General features: G+C 39.3%; 1 protein-coding gene across 7 annotated transcripts in view; it reads right to left on the reverse strand.

The window, feature by feature from the left end:
- Window positions 1–15187, reverse strand: part of LEF1 (lymphoid enhancer binding factor 1) — a 111830-nt gene that overhangs the window by 17623 nt on the left and 79020 nt on the right. For 5 of the 7 annotated variants that reach the window (XM_019741936.3, XM_019741938.3, XM_019741942.3 and 2 more), the window contains exons 5-9: window positions 10858–10948; window positions 9100–9183; window positions 6937–7059; window positions 5748–5910; window positions 634–741 (exon numbers count right to left, since the gene is read on the reverse strand). In XM_019741936.3, the coding sequence (XP_019597495.1) occupies window positions 634–741; window positions 5748–5910; window positions 6937–7059; window positions 9100–9183; window positions 10858–10948 (569 nt within the window). The remainder of the gene's footprint in view (window positions 1–633; window positions 742–5747; window positions 5911–6936; window positions 7060–9099; window positions 9184–10857; window positions 10949–15187) is intronic. The other 2 variants (XM_019741940.3, XM_019741941.3) reach the window with 1 other exon arrangement.

Below are 15187 nucleotides of genomic sequence, written 5' to 3' on the forward strand. Positions count from 1 at the left end.
TTTCCAATTGTAAAATAATAGAAAGCAACTTAAATCTCTAAAAGCAGGGAAAAACGGTTAAGTAACCTGTGACATTCACTCAATGAAATATATAGCCATTAAGATTGACATATGGAAACACTATGTCTTAACAGAAAAATGATTATATACAAGAGCAACAAACATGACACAAAAGTGTATATGCACACACACACTTATAGCCAAGTAAAAAATAAAAACATATGCCCATAAAAAAAAACTGGAAGGTAATGTAACTAGTTATTACTAATATTGCCTGTACATGATGAGAATATGGGCTTTAAAAAAAATATATTTTTCACCAACATTTTGATAAGGTGGTTTTTTTAATTAAAAGTATTTTACTTAAAAAATTAGTACTTTTAGTATATATATACATATATATATATATATATATATATATATATATATATATATATATATATGACAGCTCAAAGCTTTCAATATAAGCTTTGTGCTATATCCATGAAATCTTTATTATAAAGTTCATTAACTTCCAAAAATAGGAAATAGTACCAGCATTAGATACACTCTAAAACACATTTTCTTCATGAAAGTAATAGAAAGAAAGAATGGGTGAAAGTGGAGAGCCGTTGATATGCAGAAGGGCCTTACATAATTGTCTCTTGCAGACCAGCCTGGATAAAGCTGCATATGTAGCTGTCTTTCCTTCCGTGCTAATTCATAATATTTAGCCTGCTCTTCACGGGAGAGGGCATGCCACTAAAACAAAGAGGGGAGGGGGGGACATCAAATCAAAGTAAGCAAAATAGAAGCAGTAACACATATTTCATGTTTCAAACATTGAAGAATGAAAATATTAATTTTTAATATTTAAAGAAAATATTCAAACTCTTGATTTATTTTTAAATGGCAGAAGACCAAATGCCGCAGAAATCTAGTTGGAGTCTGGTGGCTAGAATGAAACTCAAACTCTGGTTTCTCTATTCTGTGCTTTTTTATCCAAAGTAAGATGACCTGTCACCTACTCTTTCTCTTTTCCAATATAAATTAAAATGAACTGCTGCTGCTGCACAACACCCAACTTAGCCCCTTTTCATAGTTTGCAGCATCTTCTAATATCTGAGCCTAAGTATCACTTATGTATGCAAAATGTGGTCATTTCCAGATGTCTTTTCCACAGATACATCCTTGCTTCACATGCACACTCTCCCACTTCGTCATATGTAGAGTATGAAACCTTCATCGCATGATCCTGTCTATAAAGCAAGATATTAAAAGTCAGTCTGTCTCAGTCTCTTCACCCTCTTCATACTTATATAAGCACTAATTGTCTACAGACAGAACACTGACAACATTGTACAACTACACGTGCACACTTTATGGTCACGGTTTTTAGCTTCCTTTTGATGGAAAGTAAGGGGCATTGTTTAAGTTTGTTTTGCCATCTAGAATTAAGGGCTGCAGTACCTAATTTGAATACAGTGGCTGATATCCTTTCCATTTCTCTTGTACATAACTGATAGATATCATAATAAATAAATAGCTCATGTAGGCAAGGCGACCATTTGGGATTTTAAGCAGATTATAATTTGCACATTGCTTTGCATGTTTCCACACAGCTTGCCCCAGGCCCCCAGTAGGCAGTCTTGAAGTACTTTCTGTACTTTCTCAGTGGCCGGGTCTGTCAACAGACCCTCAGGAGAACTGGCTGAGCTTTGGGGGGGCCCACTGTCGAGTGGCGATGGCACAGAGGCGGCAGGTGCAGACCTGAGGCCGCACCACACCTGGCGTACATCCACGTGCACACTCGTGCACTGAATCAGCCGCGGGCCTCGCGACTCCTGCTCTCCCCAGCACTAGGGGTGGAGCTTCCCATTTCACTTCCTTCTATTCAAGGCTAGGTGACTCTCATTCATGTTTACCTGCATATTGATTTTAATTTCCTGGTTCTAGGTTTTAAAAATGATAAAAACAAGAAAAAGAAAAGGAAGGTATGGCTGGATTGGGGAAAGGATGAGCGAGATGGATGAGAAAGTTCTCCTGGAGGGAGACAGTGTCTAAGTCATCGACACGGACTCAGCCCCAGGAAAACAAAAACACCTGCTACTCTCGCTTGTTAAGAGAACCTGACCTCAAGGAGGGCACCGAAGCACCTTCTGCCATGTGCCACCCACCTCTCCGGCCTCCAGCCTCAGTGCCCACAGGCAGGTCAAGGGATTTCATTTCCTTCGAAAGCCCCTAAAAAGCCAGGGCTTCTGTGTTGGATTTGGGTAGATAAGATTTATTTTTTAATTGCTGTAGAAGTGCAGAGTGTAAAGTTAAGAAGCATGACACACAGCAGGACTTGGCCTGAGCCTAAAGGCAAATCAGGTAACAGGCTTTTCTTTAAAAAAAGAAGTGGGGCAGTGGGGCAGGGAGGTGGTAGGGGAAAAAACCCAAAATCCTAAAAAAAACACGTTATCTGAGACCTACCTAGTTCTTTATACTAACAGAGTAAACACAAAGTCAGTGGAGCCTAGGAAGAAGGCATGTCTGGGTCAGCAGTGAAGTTTAAATTAGGCAAGAAAAGTCACACTGCCTCTACCAACTGACAGCTTTCCTAAATCTGAGGCACTGGCCTGGTACTAGAGACCTTCACAGGAGAGACAAACAAACTGCGCACGGTGGAAAAGATCAGCCTCGATTGCTTTTTTTTGACGAAAGACTAATCATTAATATTTGTATAGTAATGGTACTAAATAAATGTGACTGGCAGAGGCAAAGTGTGTTACCAAAAATGAACGAAAAAGGAATAAAAAAAGAAATAAAATTACAAAATTTGTTTATTCACTTGACAAGTAATATCTGTCTTATGCTACTGCAATATATCAGTATAACTTTATGTAATTTATGGCAGCTTTATAACTTGCTGAGTAAACCTGAAATAAGTTTTATAAAATTTATCTTCCAAAATATATATGGAGTTTGGCGTCTTCTACGCAAACAACCAGGTAGTTTTCAGTGAAAAAATAGGTTGGCAAAAAGACCCGAGCTAACAAAATTCAGCAAACTGCAAGGAGAAAAAGCAGGCCACGGACTCAACTATTTACTTGTATCTTCAATTGCTTTTAGTTTTCTGATATTTCTAATGCACAAAATCTACTCACAAAACATCCTTTACCAAAATAAAACAATAGGTCAAACAATAGTATTCAAGTTTTGCATTGAAGTAAAAATAAGTCTAGTATAAACTAGAAAGATGATCTTCCTTTACAGGAATTCCTGAAAGACAATTGACTAAAAATGCTTCTGTATCATTTCTGCTTACTGAAAAATTAAGAGTTAATTTAAAAAAAAATCAAATTTCATTGTTAAGCTTTCACCAAGTTGTTGAGAAAATATCCACTTAATTTGAAGAAACTTATACAGTTCCAAGATTTAAAAATCCTGACAATATATTTGCAATAAATGGACCTCCTTTAATAGCCAGGAAGGTCTTAAAAAAAAACAAAAAAAAAAACTTATCTGAAAGTTAAGATTTGTGTTATTTATAATATGAAGAAGAAAACTTTAATTCATATGAATGAACATTTCTATTTTAGAAATACAGTAAAGATGAATAAAAATCAAAAGATTAAATGTTCAGGGATGGATTTAAGTTCCACTTTTAAGAATTATAATTATCCCAGTGTAAAACTTCATGATTTTAAATCCAGGAACTTTAAAGAACTAGCAAGGACTACTCTGCCAGAGGGGAGTTATGAAAGGATAGAAAACCTGATCTTAATCAAAGATCTCAGAGACCTATAAATAGAAACAGGTGTCCAAATCAAAGACAGAGAAAGACCCCAAATGAGAACCATCCCTTAGGACACATGCTCTGATCTGGGGATTGTTAAGGGAGCTGAGAAAGTAGCAACTGTGGGAAACGTGCATTAAAAATAGGAAGCATACCTCCATATCATATCCTTAGTTTCTTGAGCAGGAAAAGAATTCCTGCTGGAAGACCAGGGGACCCTAACTCAAAAGAGGAAAAAAAAAAAGCTAAGAGTTTTACACAAGCTAAAATAAGAACGTCAACCCTTCTCTTCCTCTAATTTCTTCTTTTAAAGGGTCAGGGGAAATGGTCATCAGCCTTTAAGCTTTTTCAAGGTGGGGTTCTTCAAAGATGATGGAATCATCATCTTTGATGGATGGAATCACTCTTCAGCTATGATCTGACTTGGGAAATCATTGTAATTACTGTTATTAAGTGTTTAAGAATCCACAGGAAGATAGAGTATTGTACGCAGGGCACCAAAAAACTATAATCTGCCACCGCACCCTATCCCTGAAACCCTGGTGCCTGGCAGATTGAAAATAGCTGTACTGTTCTTGTTGTTATCCAACAGGAATCGATAATGCAAAACAGCAATTCTGCTTCCCTTTGCCTGTTCACTCGGCCTGAAGGCTTTCTTGTAGGAATGCTGAAATGTATTAGGTTTGTAAGAAACATGGTAAAAGTGATCATCAACAACTGCTAAAACATGATCCTCTACGTTTCATAAAGGTCGTTAGACCCTCCTCGCTGAATGTTCATTTGCAAATCATGGATTTCTTGAGAGGTTGCAAAAAACAAATATACAAGTGCACAATTAAGAAGCCACTACACATATATGAAGAGCATCCACAATTGTGATAAAGCATTTCTAAAAATTACAATGTAATTGCAGTGAAAATATAATTTGAATTAGAAAAATTCAAATTTTTTCTACCACTCTTCAGATACCTAGCTGAATCATTTTAATCCTGAGAAAAATACCTGGAAAGACTGACTAGCATTTTGGTTGATGGATGGATTAAAAAAAAAATCTTAATGTGACTGTACTAGTTATAGCCTAGTGCCTAGTATATAATATGTGCTCAGAAAAATATCTTAGCATGGGTGAAAGAAGGAATGAAAAGAAAAGGGGCTCTCCAGAAACATGCCTCATATACACTTTAAGAATCAGAGAGTGGTTTTTCCAGAATGAAGACTTCTCTAGTCCATATAAATCCTTCCACTTAAAGCTTCTGAGTGGCACAGATCTGCTGCTATCTTGGAAGAAGTGGTCAACCTCTGTTTGCCAGGGTTCATCCAGAAAAATGGCTGGTCCTCCAAGGAAGGCCTTTCAGTTGCTTCCTGGGTGGGCTCAGTGCTTTCCTACTTCAGACAAGAGTCCACACACACATGGCTCTATCTGGGAAGAGTTCACGTTTCCCCCGCAGTCATTTGGTTAACCCCTACTCATCTCTCAGGTCTTAATTTAAATACTATGTTTTTCAGAGGGGCCTTTCCCTAGCTGCCTCTTATTCTTTCTCACAGAATCTTGCTCTTTACATTCACAGTATTTGTCACAATTATACATTCATCAGGTAATTATTTGTCTACTATCTGTATCCTGTCACAAAACTTTCAACCCCATGAAGGCAAGGACGGTATCTATTTTATTTAGCAATTACTATCTAATTGCCGGACTACCATGCCTGGCACATAAAAGACACTCAATAAATACTTGTTAAAGACTAACAGGGAAAGCAATTATCATGGACAGGAAGTTTTCTATGTGCCAGGTATAATGTAATTTTATCAATTAATCCTCCAAAAGGTTATCAACGTATCTTGTTCTCTTTGTTACTTCCCAAAGTGGCTGGTGACTACCCAAATGCATTCTATGACCACCTGATACGGAAGTCCATTTGGGTCAGGTGTTAATGAAGCAGTTCCGCACTTCCCATGAACATTTATATACCATCCCAGTACTTACCCTTCTGCCTAGAATCTGGTTGATAGCTGCACTTTCTTTCAGAGTACACTCAGCCACGACATTTGCTCTCATTTCTTTCATGTATAACATAAAAGCATTCAGAGGCTTCTTAATGTGAGGTCTTTTTGGCTCCTGCTCCTTTCTCTGTTCATGCTGAGGCTTCCTAAAAGGTGGGTGTGGTGGTGTTGGGGGAGGGGGAGGACAGAATAAGGAAGACATGGGAGGAGAGAAACAGAGCATCTGTTTATGTCACCAGTTAAACTCAGGCTGGGGACAACACCCTAGGCCCTCCACAAGCCCCCGGAACACCACCAACTTGGAAGATCAACTTCTCCAGCTTTGTGAGTGAGGATCCTTTGGTCTGAGGAAATTCCCCCCGGCTATAGAAGTGTTCCACACAAAATGGAAATGTGTGTGTGAAACTGAGCTCCTTGGTCACCTCAGGAAAAGCTGACCCTATAGTACAAGTGGTCATTCCTCTCTCAGAACTGAGGTTCTTAACTTTTGGGAGGTCAAGGGCCACTTTGACAAGCTCATGAAACTTCAGACTGTCTCCCCCAAACAAATGCATGTTGGCTTTACCTACATTTGCTGGGGCCTCATGGACTATCCGTGCTTCCTGCAGTCCCCATCCTCCTGTCCGAGTCTGCAAACCCTACAGTAAGAAACTCAATTCCTAACCTCTTCAAGGAGTTGAGCCCCACTGTCACAGCTGAGACCACGCGGGCCCCACAGCGAATAGTGGGCGTGGTGTGCCCCTCTACTTTGATTTCTGGCTTCTGAAGCTGCAAGGCAGGGCAACTGCCTCCTGGGCAAGCACTGAACTCTCCAGTTCCCTTCAGGCACCACGAGGGGCTCCCCAACAATCAGAACCCAGCTGAAATTTGGTACTAAATGGCTACACAGCTCAGGGTTATTCAGTGCCTGTGCTCTGAAGATTACTCCATTTTGGTGAGGGTCCCTTGATCTTTTGGGGTCGGTGCTCCTTTCCAATCTCAGAATCAAAATCAGCTCACAGTGAGAATCAAGCCGCTTAAAGTCCTCAGGGATCGAGCTTTCAAAGCAAAGCCACACTGATTTCCATAATAAAAGAGAGGGGGAAGGTTCAACAATAGAGAAGAAATTGTGATTAAATCCTCAGTGTCTTCAGGCATTCACAGGTGAGACTGGGTGGGGGGGGCAGACTTACACGTGCATCAGGTCACCGTCAGTGTGGGGGTGTTCCTGTTTGACCTGAGGCGTTACAATAGCTGGATGAGGGATGCCAGTTGTGTGGGGACCAGGAGGACCAGGAATCATGTGGTGGGAAAACCTGAAAGGAGGAAAGAGAAGAAACAACGTGTACTAGTGGCTGCCGTAGCAAGAGCTGGAGAGGATCCTGAAACCATCCACCGACCGCTATTAGCAGTTACACTCAGGAGGAGTAACTATAAATTAGAGTGGGTTGATCATTAATTTCTTTCCTTTCTGTATTCAGGTGGGAAATATTAATAATTATTCCCTTCACAACAGAATTTTTTCCCCCCCAAACTAATAGTAGAAACTGGCATTTTTCCAGGGACAGCTTTAGGCCATAGGATTTAAAAAAAAATTGAGTCACTTTTCTTGCAAAGCAGTTTTCAAAAGAAGAATTTCAGTAAGAGCAACTATTGGAAATAAAACACTTTATGAAGATTCTGCTTTTAAATGACTATTAAATAAAAGCTAAGAACATCACATTTAAAAATCTTTGCCTACATTCCCAAGCAAACCATCACAGTCTTCTCATATTGTTGGTCTTCTTTACTAATATTAGGAAAGAACAACTGAGAAAATAAGGGACAGAAAGATGTTTCTTCAGTCCCCAATCTAATAAGACTGCCATTAACATCATTCGAAATAATTTTCCACACAGAAAGAATGTTTGAGAAAACTAGCCTTATGGAAAACTGATTAACAAAATCAAGGGAAAGAATATGGTTCTGCATCAAGGTAAAAACTACACATGCTAAATAAAGGCTTTTTCCCAAGTACGCTTGTAGAGCATAACAAAAAAATCTTAAGATATCCACCACCATCCAACACAAAGGAGGGAAACTGCCATGCAAGAAAAATAAAATAAAGACAGTACTTTCAACAAGCGCTTTGGATAAATTTGGGTATGCTTTGGAAATCTTTGCTTTCAAACTGTTTTAAAGTAAACATGTAATTCAGCAAGAACAACATTCTCAGGTCTTTCATCATAGCCTGTGCAATTAATTCCTTCATCTGGGTAGGAAAGAAGGAACTCTGCTTGGATACGTAATATTTCAGAAACAAATTTTTTAAAATTAAGGCAACATGGTAAAAATACAAATATGTGATCAAATACTAATGCTTTGCTAAATGCACCATTTGCAAAAATGCATGAGGCCTATGCGAAAATCCTGTCATCGGATAGTTCTTACAATGTTAGAAGGTGTAAAAATGTATTTGGGGGGAAGGACATTAATTTCATCCCCTCCCAACTAGCTAGATATACAATTTGCTGCACAAATAATGTTTTTTAAAAAAGCTGAAATTCACCACAGAAACTGCGAATTTCATACCTATATAAAAAGTAAAGATTCACAATCAGTTACGAACCCAAAAGTTTGACTTCTGGCACAGTAATGCTAGCTCCCTTGAAAAAGCAACATCGAACACACAGATGATACATCACAATGTGTGTGTACATCAAGCACAGGGCACAGAAGCCATCCTTTCCAGAAGCAAAGCATGACACAGAGCGGTGTGGCAGCAGACCTCACAGAGCTTCGCTGGCACTACTGTGCGGCCACATGGCCTGATTCACACACTAGGACACACCCCGGAAGGCCTGATGGCCTGTGAGCACCATTCTTTCTCTTCTGACAGCCTTGGTCCAGAAAGGTTCTAGACTATCTGGGCATTTTCAAACAGTGTCACATTTAACGGATACAACTTTCCTCAAAGAAAGTAAATTATAGAACTTAGACCAAACCAGTCTTTATCCTTCCCCTGACCCCACCCCTGGCATAGTTTGAATAAAACAATCTCTTATGAGGTCCACTTTCAGGACATTTCGCATCCTGCAGTCAGGTGGCAAAGGAAGTCTTCCGGAAGCACAGTTTCCCTGGTGTGGCCGAGTCCATCTCTCTGGTGGGTGTGGCTGGTGCTTGCTGTGAGGCACAGAGTACGGCTCCTACCCAGGAATCTCTACGACACCTAGTGTGGGAGCCAGGCACACTGCACAGACAGACACGTGGCTGAGCTATGCACCCTCCTAGCCAACCAAGAGGCAAGCAGAGCCGCACAAATGCAAGCGCAGGAAGAGCAACGTGTCCTGGGGTGCCCAGTTTTCACCTCTACCTACCTGGACATGGAAGTGTCGACTGACAGTGAGGATGGGTAGGGTTGCCTGAATCCTCCCGTGATGGGATATACAGGCTGACCTTGCCTGAGGTCACAGAAGAAAGGAACCCATCAATGACAAAACATGAGTTACCAACCAGCAGTAAGAGTTTCATGAGGGGGGAAGAGGGAGGTATTCAAATTGAATTTTGTGGGATATTACAGACCAGGGCTTTCCTTAAATTATCCAACTGCTTCCATTCCTTGCCCTCCACCCAATCAAAGCATCTTTTGCCTTGAAAAAAAGTCTCCCACGCTCAACTTTAAAAACAAACCAATACATGATTTGTCTTTTATCCCTTCCCCTCTTCCAACCCTATTAATGCTTTGAACAAAGTAGGCATGTAACAAATGTTGATTGAATATAACAGAACACTGAGAATAGAGAAACACTCCTTTCGAAGAAGGAAGTTAGTGGATTGTTTATCAGAATCTGAGAATTTCAGGAAAGGGAAGACAGAAGGAAATAAAACTTTATATTTATATAAAAACAAACAAACATTTTTAAAAACACCTGCACTTCTCCCCTACCATATAGTCATGTTAGAGTCAAGAAATAAGAGATCAAGTCATTGAAATTATTTTCCCTCCACTCTGAGATGTCCATCTCTTCCTGCGTTTCCACATCTCACATTTTTCATTTCCAGTCTTTATTTCTAGCTGCCACTGACACAACTTGGCACAGGCACAGGATTATTGCCCCTAAGTCATTAAGTTCAGACAGACTGATGATATAGATTAGAACATGTACGCATAATCAATTAAAACTCAAACAGTATTGACTGAGAGATTTAATACTAAAGAGAGAGCTGGAGTGAGCCGGAATGTCCATGACGGGATGACCCCTTTGTTGAAGGAGAGATAATGTAAGGATGTCGAGGTAGGGAGACCGGGACAATGACATGGTGCTGTAGGGACTGAGATCCAGATAAAGAAAGGAGAGAACATTTGCTAAAGTTGAAGCACTGTTTCCATGGAGTGAGCAGTGGGGAGGGGAGGAATGGAGAAGAAATGAGAGTGGGAGCAGGGAAAATTGTGTGTTCACAATAAAATGGTAAAAATAGGCTACACTATATAGAATTATTCTCTTCCTAAAATATATTTCCTTTCCTTTACCTTTACAATTTAGAAAATTTTGAAGGCAACTCTACGAATTTTTTAGAAATAAAGAACTTTTGGATTCTTGGAAAAAAAAAAAAAAAGCGCAAACATTAGTTTTTTACTTCTCTGAACTCAAATTGGAGCTTACTTTATTAAAATTCAAAAGATGCTGTTGTATTTTTAAATTTCTCTCTAGTTACTTGTCATTTACCTCACTTGCTCATTTATAAGCCAGGCAAGTATATATTCAATGTGTCTAAGTTTGTTTCAAAAATATAAATTTTCATAAAACACTAGAAAAGAAAAACCACACCGAGCACTTTGTACAGGCATAGCAAATGCCCAAAGCCACAAATTGAATCCATAAAACTATAAGCTTCAAAGCAAATGCTACATAGTCATTTTCTACACATATTAGCAAACAGATTCAATCCATTTCAAAGTCTGTTATTTTTTTAATGTTTTACATTGAAATGAAATAAAGTTAGCACCTTGCTTGTTGATGTGAAATTTCCTCAACTCCACAAGTGTTATCATTCATAAAGCTAATTTCCATTGAATGGAAAGTACAAGAACATGTGTTCAAGTGCCTGGCTGGAGTTTGCGGGAAGTATCTTACCAGCCAAGCGGTGGGGTAATTTGTCCAACACCACCCGGAGACAGGGGGTAAAAGGTAGGGATCTCAGGAGCTGGCGGATGTCTGGACATGCCTATTAAAAAGAAGAGAGAGAAGAGCATTCAGATTCATAGGACACTTGACTCTTAGAGCAATATAAAGGCAATAAAATGCTTAAACTTCTTAAAGTCTAGAACCAAACAACATTTATTTATCAGATTCATGCCACAGAAGTCAGTTTGTTATCTTTTCTCAAGATTTCAACATCTGAGAAAACAGGTTTTAAAACAGTACATCTTGAGAACTGCCGAAGGGGTAACTATACTGCTAGTAAAACAGTCATCAAATGAGACTTAAATTATTTAGTTTGCCCACATTATTTCACTTTGGTTAAGAAAATGGTAGACAACTGCTTTTTTGTAGAATGGCAAATGAGAGCCCTTCCTAAGTAGATGGCCTGCCATGGCCCTCAAGGATTAGGTAAATTGCCACTTTCATATTTTTATTGGCTCCCTTATGGACACAGATTTGGGAAACGTGATACCTCAGAGGATCAAAGATTAATTAGGAATCATCTTCAGCCCCATAATGGTCACCCTTGATATGATTCATTTGGTCTCTGCTACTTTGGCTCCAACTAAGCTCTTCATCACGTTGAGTCCTCTGGGCGTCAAGGTCAAGCTGTTGGGGATTAGTTGTATTCCACAGAAAACAAGTGACACCAAATGGTTTCTTGAGCTCATACTCCCTAGAGTGCACTGTCTTATAACTGTAAAAACCACCTAAGGATTATACCTAATCCTAGTCCCAAACGACACCTCTTCGTTTATAGCTTACCTTGGGTATAGAAAAGAAGGGGTAAGGCAAAAAAAATCGCAAAATATAAAAACTTAGATTCAAAGTATTTGGGGGAAAGTGATTCCGAATAGAAAAAAGCCACAACAGTTTCCTTACACAGCTCATCTGGCTTTAAAAGGCCATTTCCACATAGAAACACATTCCCAGGTTGAATCCCCAGAAGGTACATTCAGTTGTTAGAAATACATGGGCCAGTATGTGGAGTTGGGCCAGCACATGGAAGACACTCTTTGCGTAGTCTTTTTTTACTGTTTGAAATGATTATGCACTTCATTTGGATCTTAAAAGATACTGAAGGCGTTAAACATATGGCAATGACTTAAGAAGTGTTGCCTTCAATGTTGATGTTAATTTGACTTTGAAGTCAGGACAAACTATTTCTCAGTTCTTATAGAAAGTAGGTAGGAAGGAGAAAGGTCTTTAATCTCTCCCTCAACAGAGAGCTTACATGTTTTTACATGATCATCTCATGTTTTGCTGTTTTAACAGAATGTTTTTCAAATCTCTTTTTTGGGCTAGATTTTCTGCTTCTTTTGGCCACAGTGGACCCTCAAGTTCATATGCTGGGATTTTTTTTTTCTTAGGTCTGGAAGGTAAGGGCAGCGGGGTTGATCTTAAGGGGAGCCTACAGGGGTGATTCGTGATGTATCAGAGTCATTGGGGAGTTTACCCCACTGGCTGCCACCCTTACCTGAGATTCAGAAAGCTCCCCAAACCTCAGGGTCTGCACGGGGACTGCTGTTTTGAAAAGAAAAACCAGACTAACTGAGAAGGACTTTGGAAACCCCGTGAAAATATGAACTTGAAAATCATGATCAGAAGTGAGAGACCCCCCCGAATTGTCTACTTGAATCCTTTTGTTAGGGCGCCGAAGCGCCTGTACACACAGAATGTGTCGTCCTGGGCTCTTATCATTGGGACACAGAGAGGTAACTTGCGTGCAAACAAGTCTCTAAGCGGACAAGTCCAAAACTTTGCTCCCCACACAAGTCCATGTACTGAGTATACTTAGAACAGCCCCTTTGTGATGCTGTGCAGGAGTGATCCAGCAGAACAAAAAATACAAACTTGGATTTGGTTTTACTGCTCGAAAGAGGAAGGAGGGAACTAACCTTTACTTAGCACCTGCTACATGCTAGTTCCTATGCTGGGCGTTTAATTTGACTATTTCTATTAAAATTCTACTCATAGTTCAAATACCCCTCTCTCACGGAACATTCTTTTAACTTTTACAGCTCTGAGGAATCTCTTCTTCGAATCTACAACATTTTATTTGTGTTTTTAACGTGGTACTTAAGATGTTCTTCATTTTTATAGCTCGTTTGTGCAAATGATTTCCTGCATGAGCTTAAATACTACTTGGAAAAAAGAGACTATGTTTTACCAATCTATGTATCAAACCTCGGTTGTCTCCAGAGGAGGGCCTCAGTAAATACTCATGAATGACTGAACAAATGAACAAGTGAAACAGAAAGTGTTTGGACCGACCTATTCCCCATGCTGGGTCAACATTATCAATCATTTTGCAGGTAAATACAAGTACATCATGTGGCTTAAGTCACTACTAGAGTGGAAAATGGGTCTGTGTAATCTAAACAGCTTATTTTTTAAGATCCTGTTTCCAAAGATTCCTAGAAGTGTGTGTGACTCTCCGCCAGTTGCTGTCTACAAAAGACACATTTCACATCACTCATTTAACTGGTATGTACTAAACACTTACTATGTGCTGGAGGCTATATCCAGTCTGGCCTTAAAGATTGTTAAGCTTTTGTAAGTAACTTTCATAAATATAGATAAAATGATTTTGAAGTCAGACTGTATGGATATATCAATTCTGCCTGTCACTCAAATATGTATCTCTAAGGAAGTTATTTGTTATTATTCTGTAAAATCAGCATAAAAATGGAATAGCGGTTATTTTGAGGAATAAATGCATTACATATGTAATGCAGAAAAGTGCTTGGTACACAGTCTAAGCAATACGTGAGTCTTTGTTGTTATTTATAAGGATACAATGAATAGTACAAAAATATCAACAGGTATATACCCGTATTTCCTGAAAGCTTTAACATTTTCACCAGACATAATGAGTAGAACAAAACGATTGGTATTATCTTTCTTTCCTTTTTCTACAGCTACACACTGAGAAAGGTAAAACCTAGGTGCTTCCTAATGGGAAATTAACCTGAAGTGACTTTCCTACAAATGCGAATGGGTTCTGCTGAGAAACTGTTTGTATTAACTGAATGGCTCTATCTAGCGTTAGCGTATGCACATGGCACTCTTTTTGTTTTTAATAAAGCTAAGCAGCCTCTTGGGAACTATGAAATCAGCAGCTCTGGCCTCAGTACCATGCTCTAACTAGCTGTGCTACATGATATAACCCAAAGGCAGGCAGTAGGTGAGAAAAAGAGCAACAGCAAGACATCCATTGAGTTTTTTAACTTATTTTTTGGTGATGAATGTACCCAAATGGAATGGTATAAATTCAGAATCATACAAATTCATTCTTTTTAAACCAAGATTTACACATCCCCTGAGCTACAATGGTGACGAGATAGATGACGTCCAGGACAAAAAAGGAATTAAAAACAAGGTCTTTACATCAAAACCAACACAAAGAGTGCATGGAGTAGAATGCAAAAATAACACACATTTTTACAACAAAATAAAGACTTCAAAGAAACTGCAAGCAGACAACTTCTGGTCATGTGTACTGGACCTTCTCTAGTTCTGGAGAGTTTGCTTTGAAAAATAAAGTTTGAGAAACGATGATATAATTACAACTAGTAAGGTAAAACACGGTAGGGTAGCAATGAGAGCTGAAAATAGAAGATAAAATAGAAATGTAACTGGTAGCTGATCATTTACTGGTCTTTTTAAAATATTGAGCTGTCCTAGAATTCTTATAAGAAAAACTACTGAACCGTCACGTGTTATTCTTTTAAATAAGTTCATTTCCAAGTGCTCAGAACAGGGCCTGGGACATAGGAAGCATCATATAACTAACTTTGAATAAATACATAGTTAAAAATTGAATGAAACACACACCGCTTGATTCGTTTTGCTAATAGCTTGTTTGAGCTTTTACATCTGTCTTTAACTGTCACCTATATCTTTGTGGTTCCCAGGTGTGTATCTCTAGCTCGGGTCCTGCTCTGGGACTGGGATCTTTAAACTGCCCACCTCGTGTCTGCCTTCAGACAGCTCAAACTTGCCACAACCAAGGTCATGTTCATGATCTTCCCTCTCAAACTCAGCCTTCTTCCTAAGATGCCTATCTTAGCTCCCTTTCTCACCAGACCTGTCTTTGACGTTTCTTATTCTTTGGAGGTCCTTGGTAAAAGGGAGTAGAGAAAGGACTAGAAATGAGGACTGAAACAGAGGCAAGCCTGGAAACCTCTGCACAGGTGATTCTTGCCTTCTCTAAGGAAAGGTACCTGGGCTCCACTCAAGTCAAAATCCAACAGGAACT

Source organism: Rhinolophus sinicus, chromosome 1, assembly GCF_057876585.1.
Source record: "Rhinolophus sinicus isolate RSI-liver-muscle chromosome 1, RSI-T2T, whole genome shotgun sequence".
In the NCBI taxonomy this organism is placed as follows: Eukaryota; Metazoa; Chordata; class Mammalia; order Chiroptera; family Rhinolophidae; genus Rhinolophus; species Rhinolophus sinicus.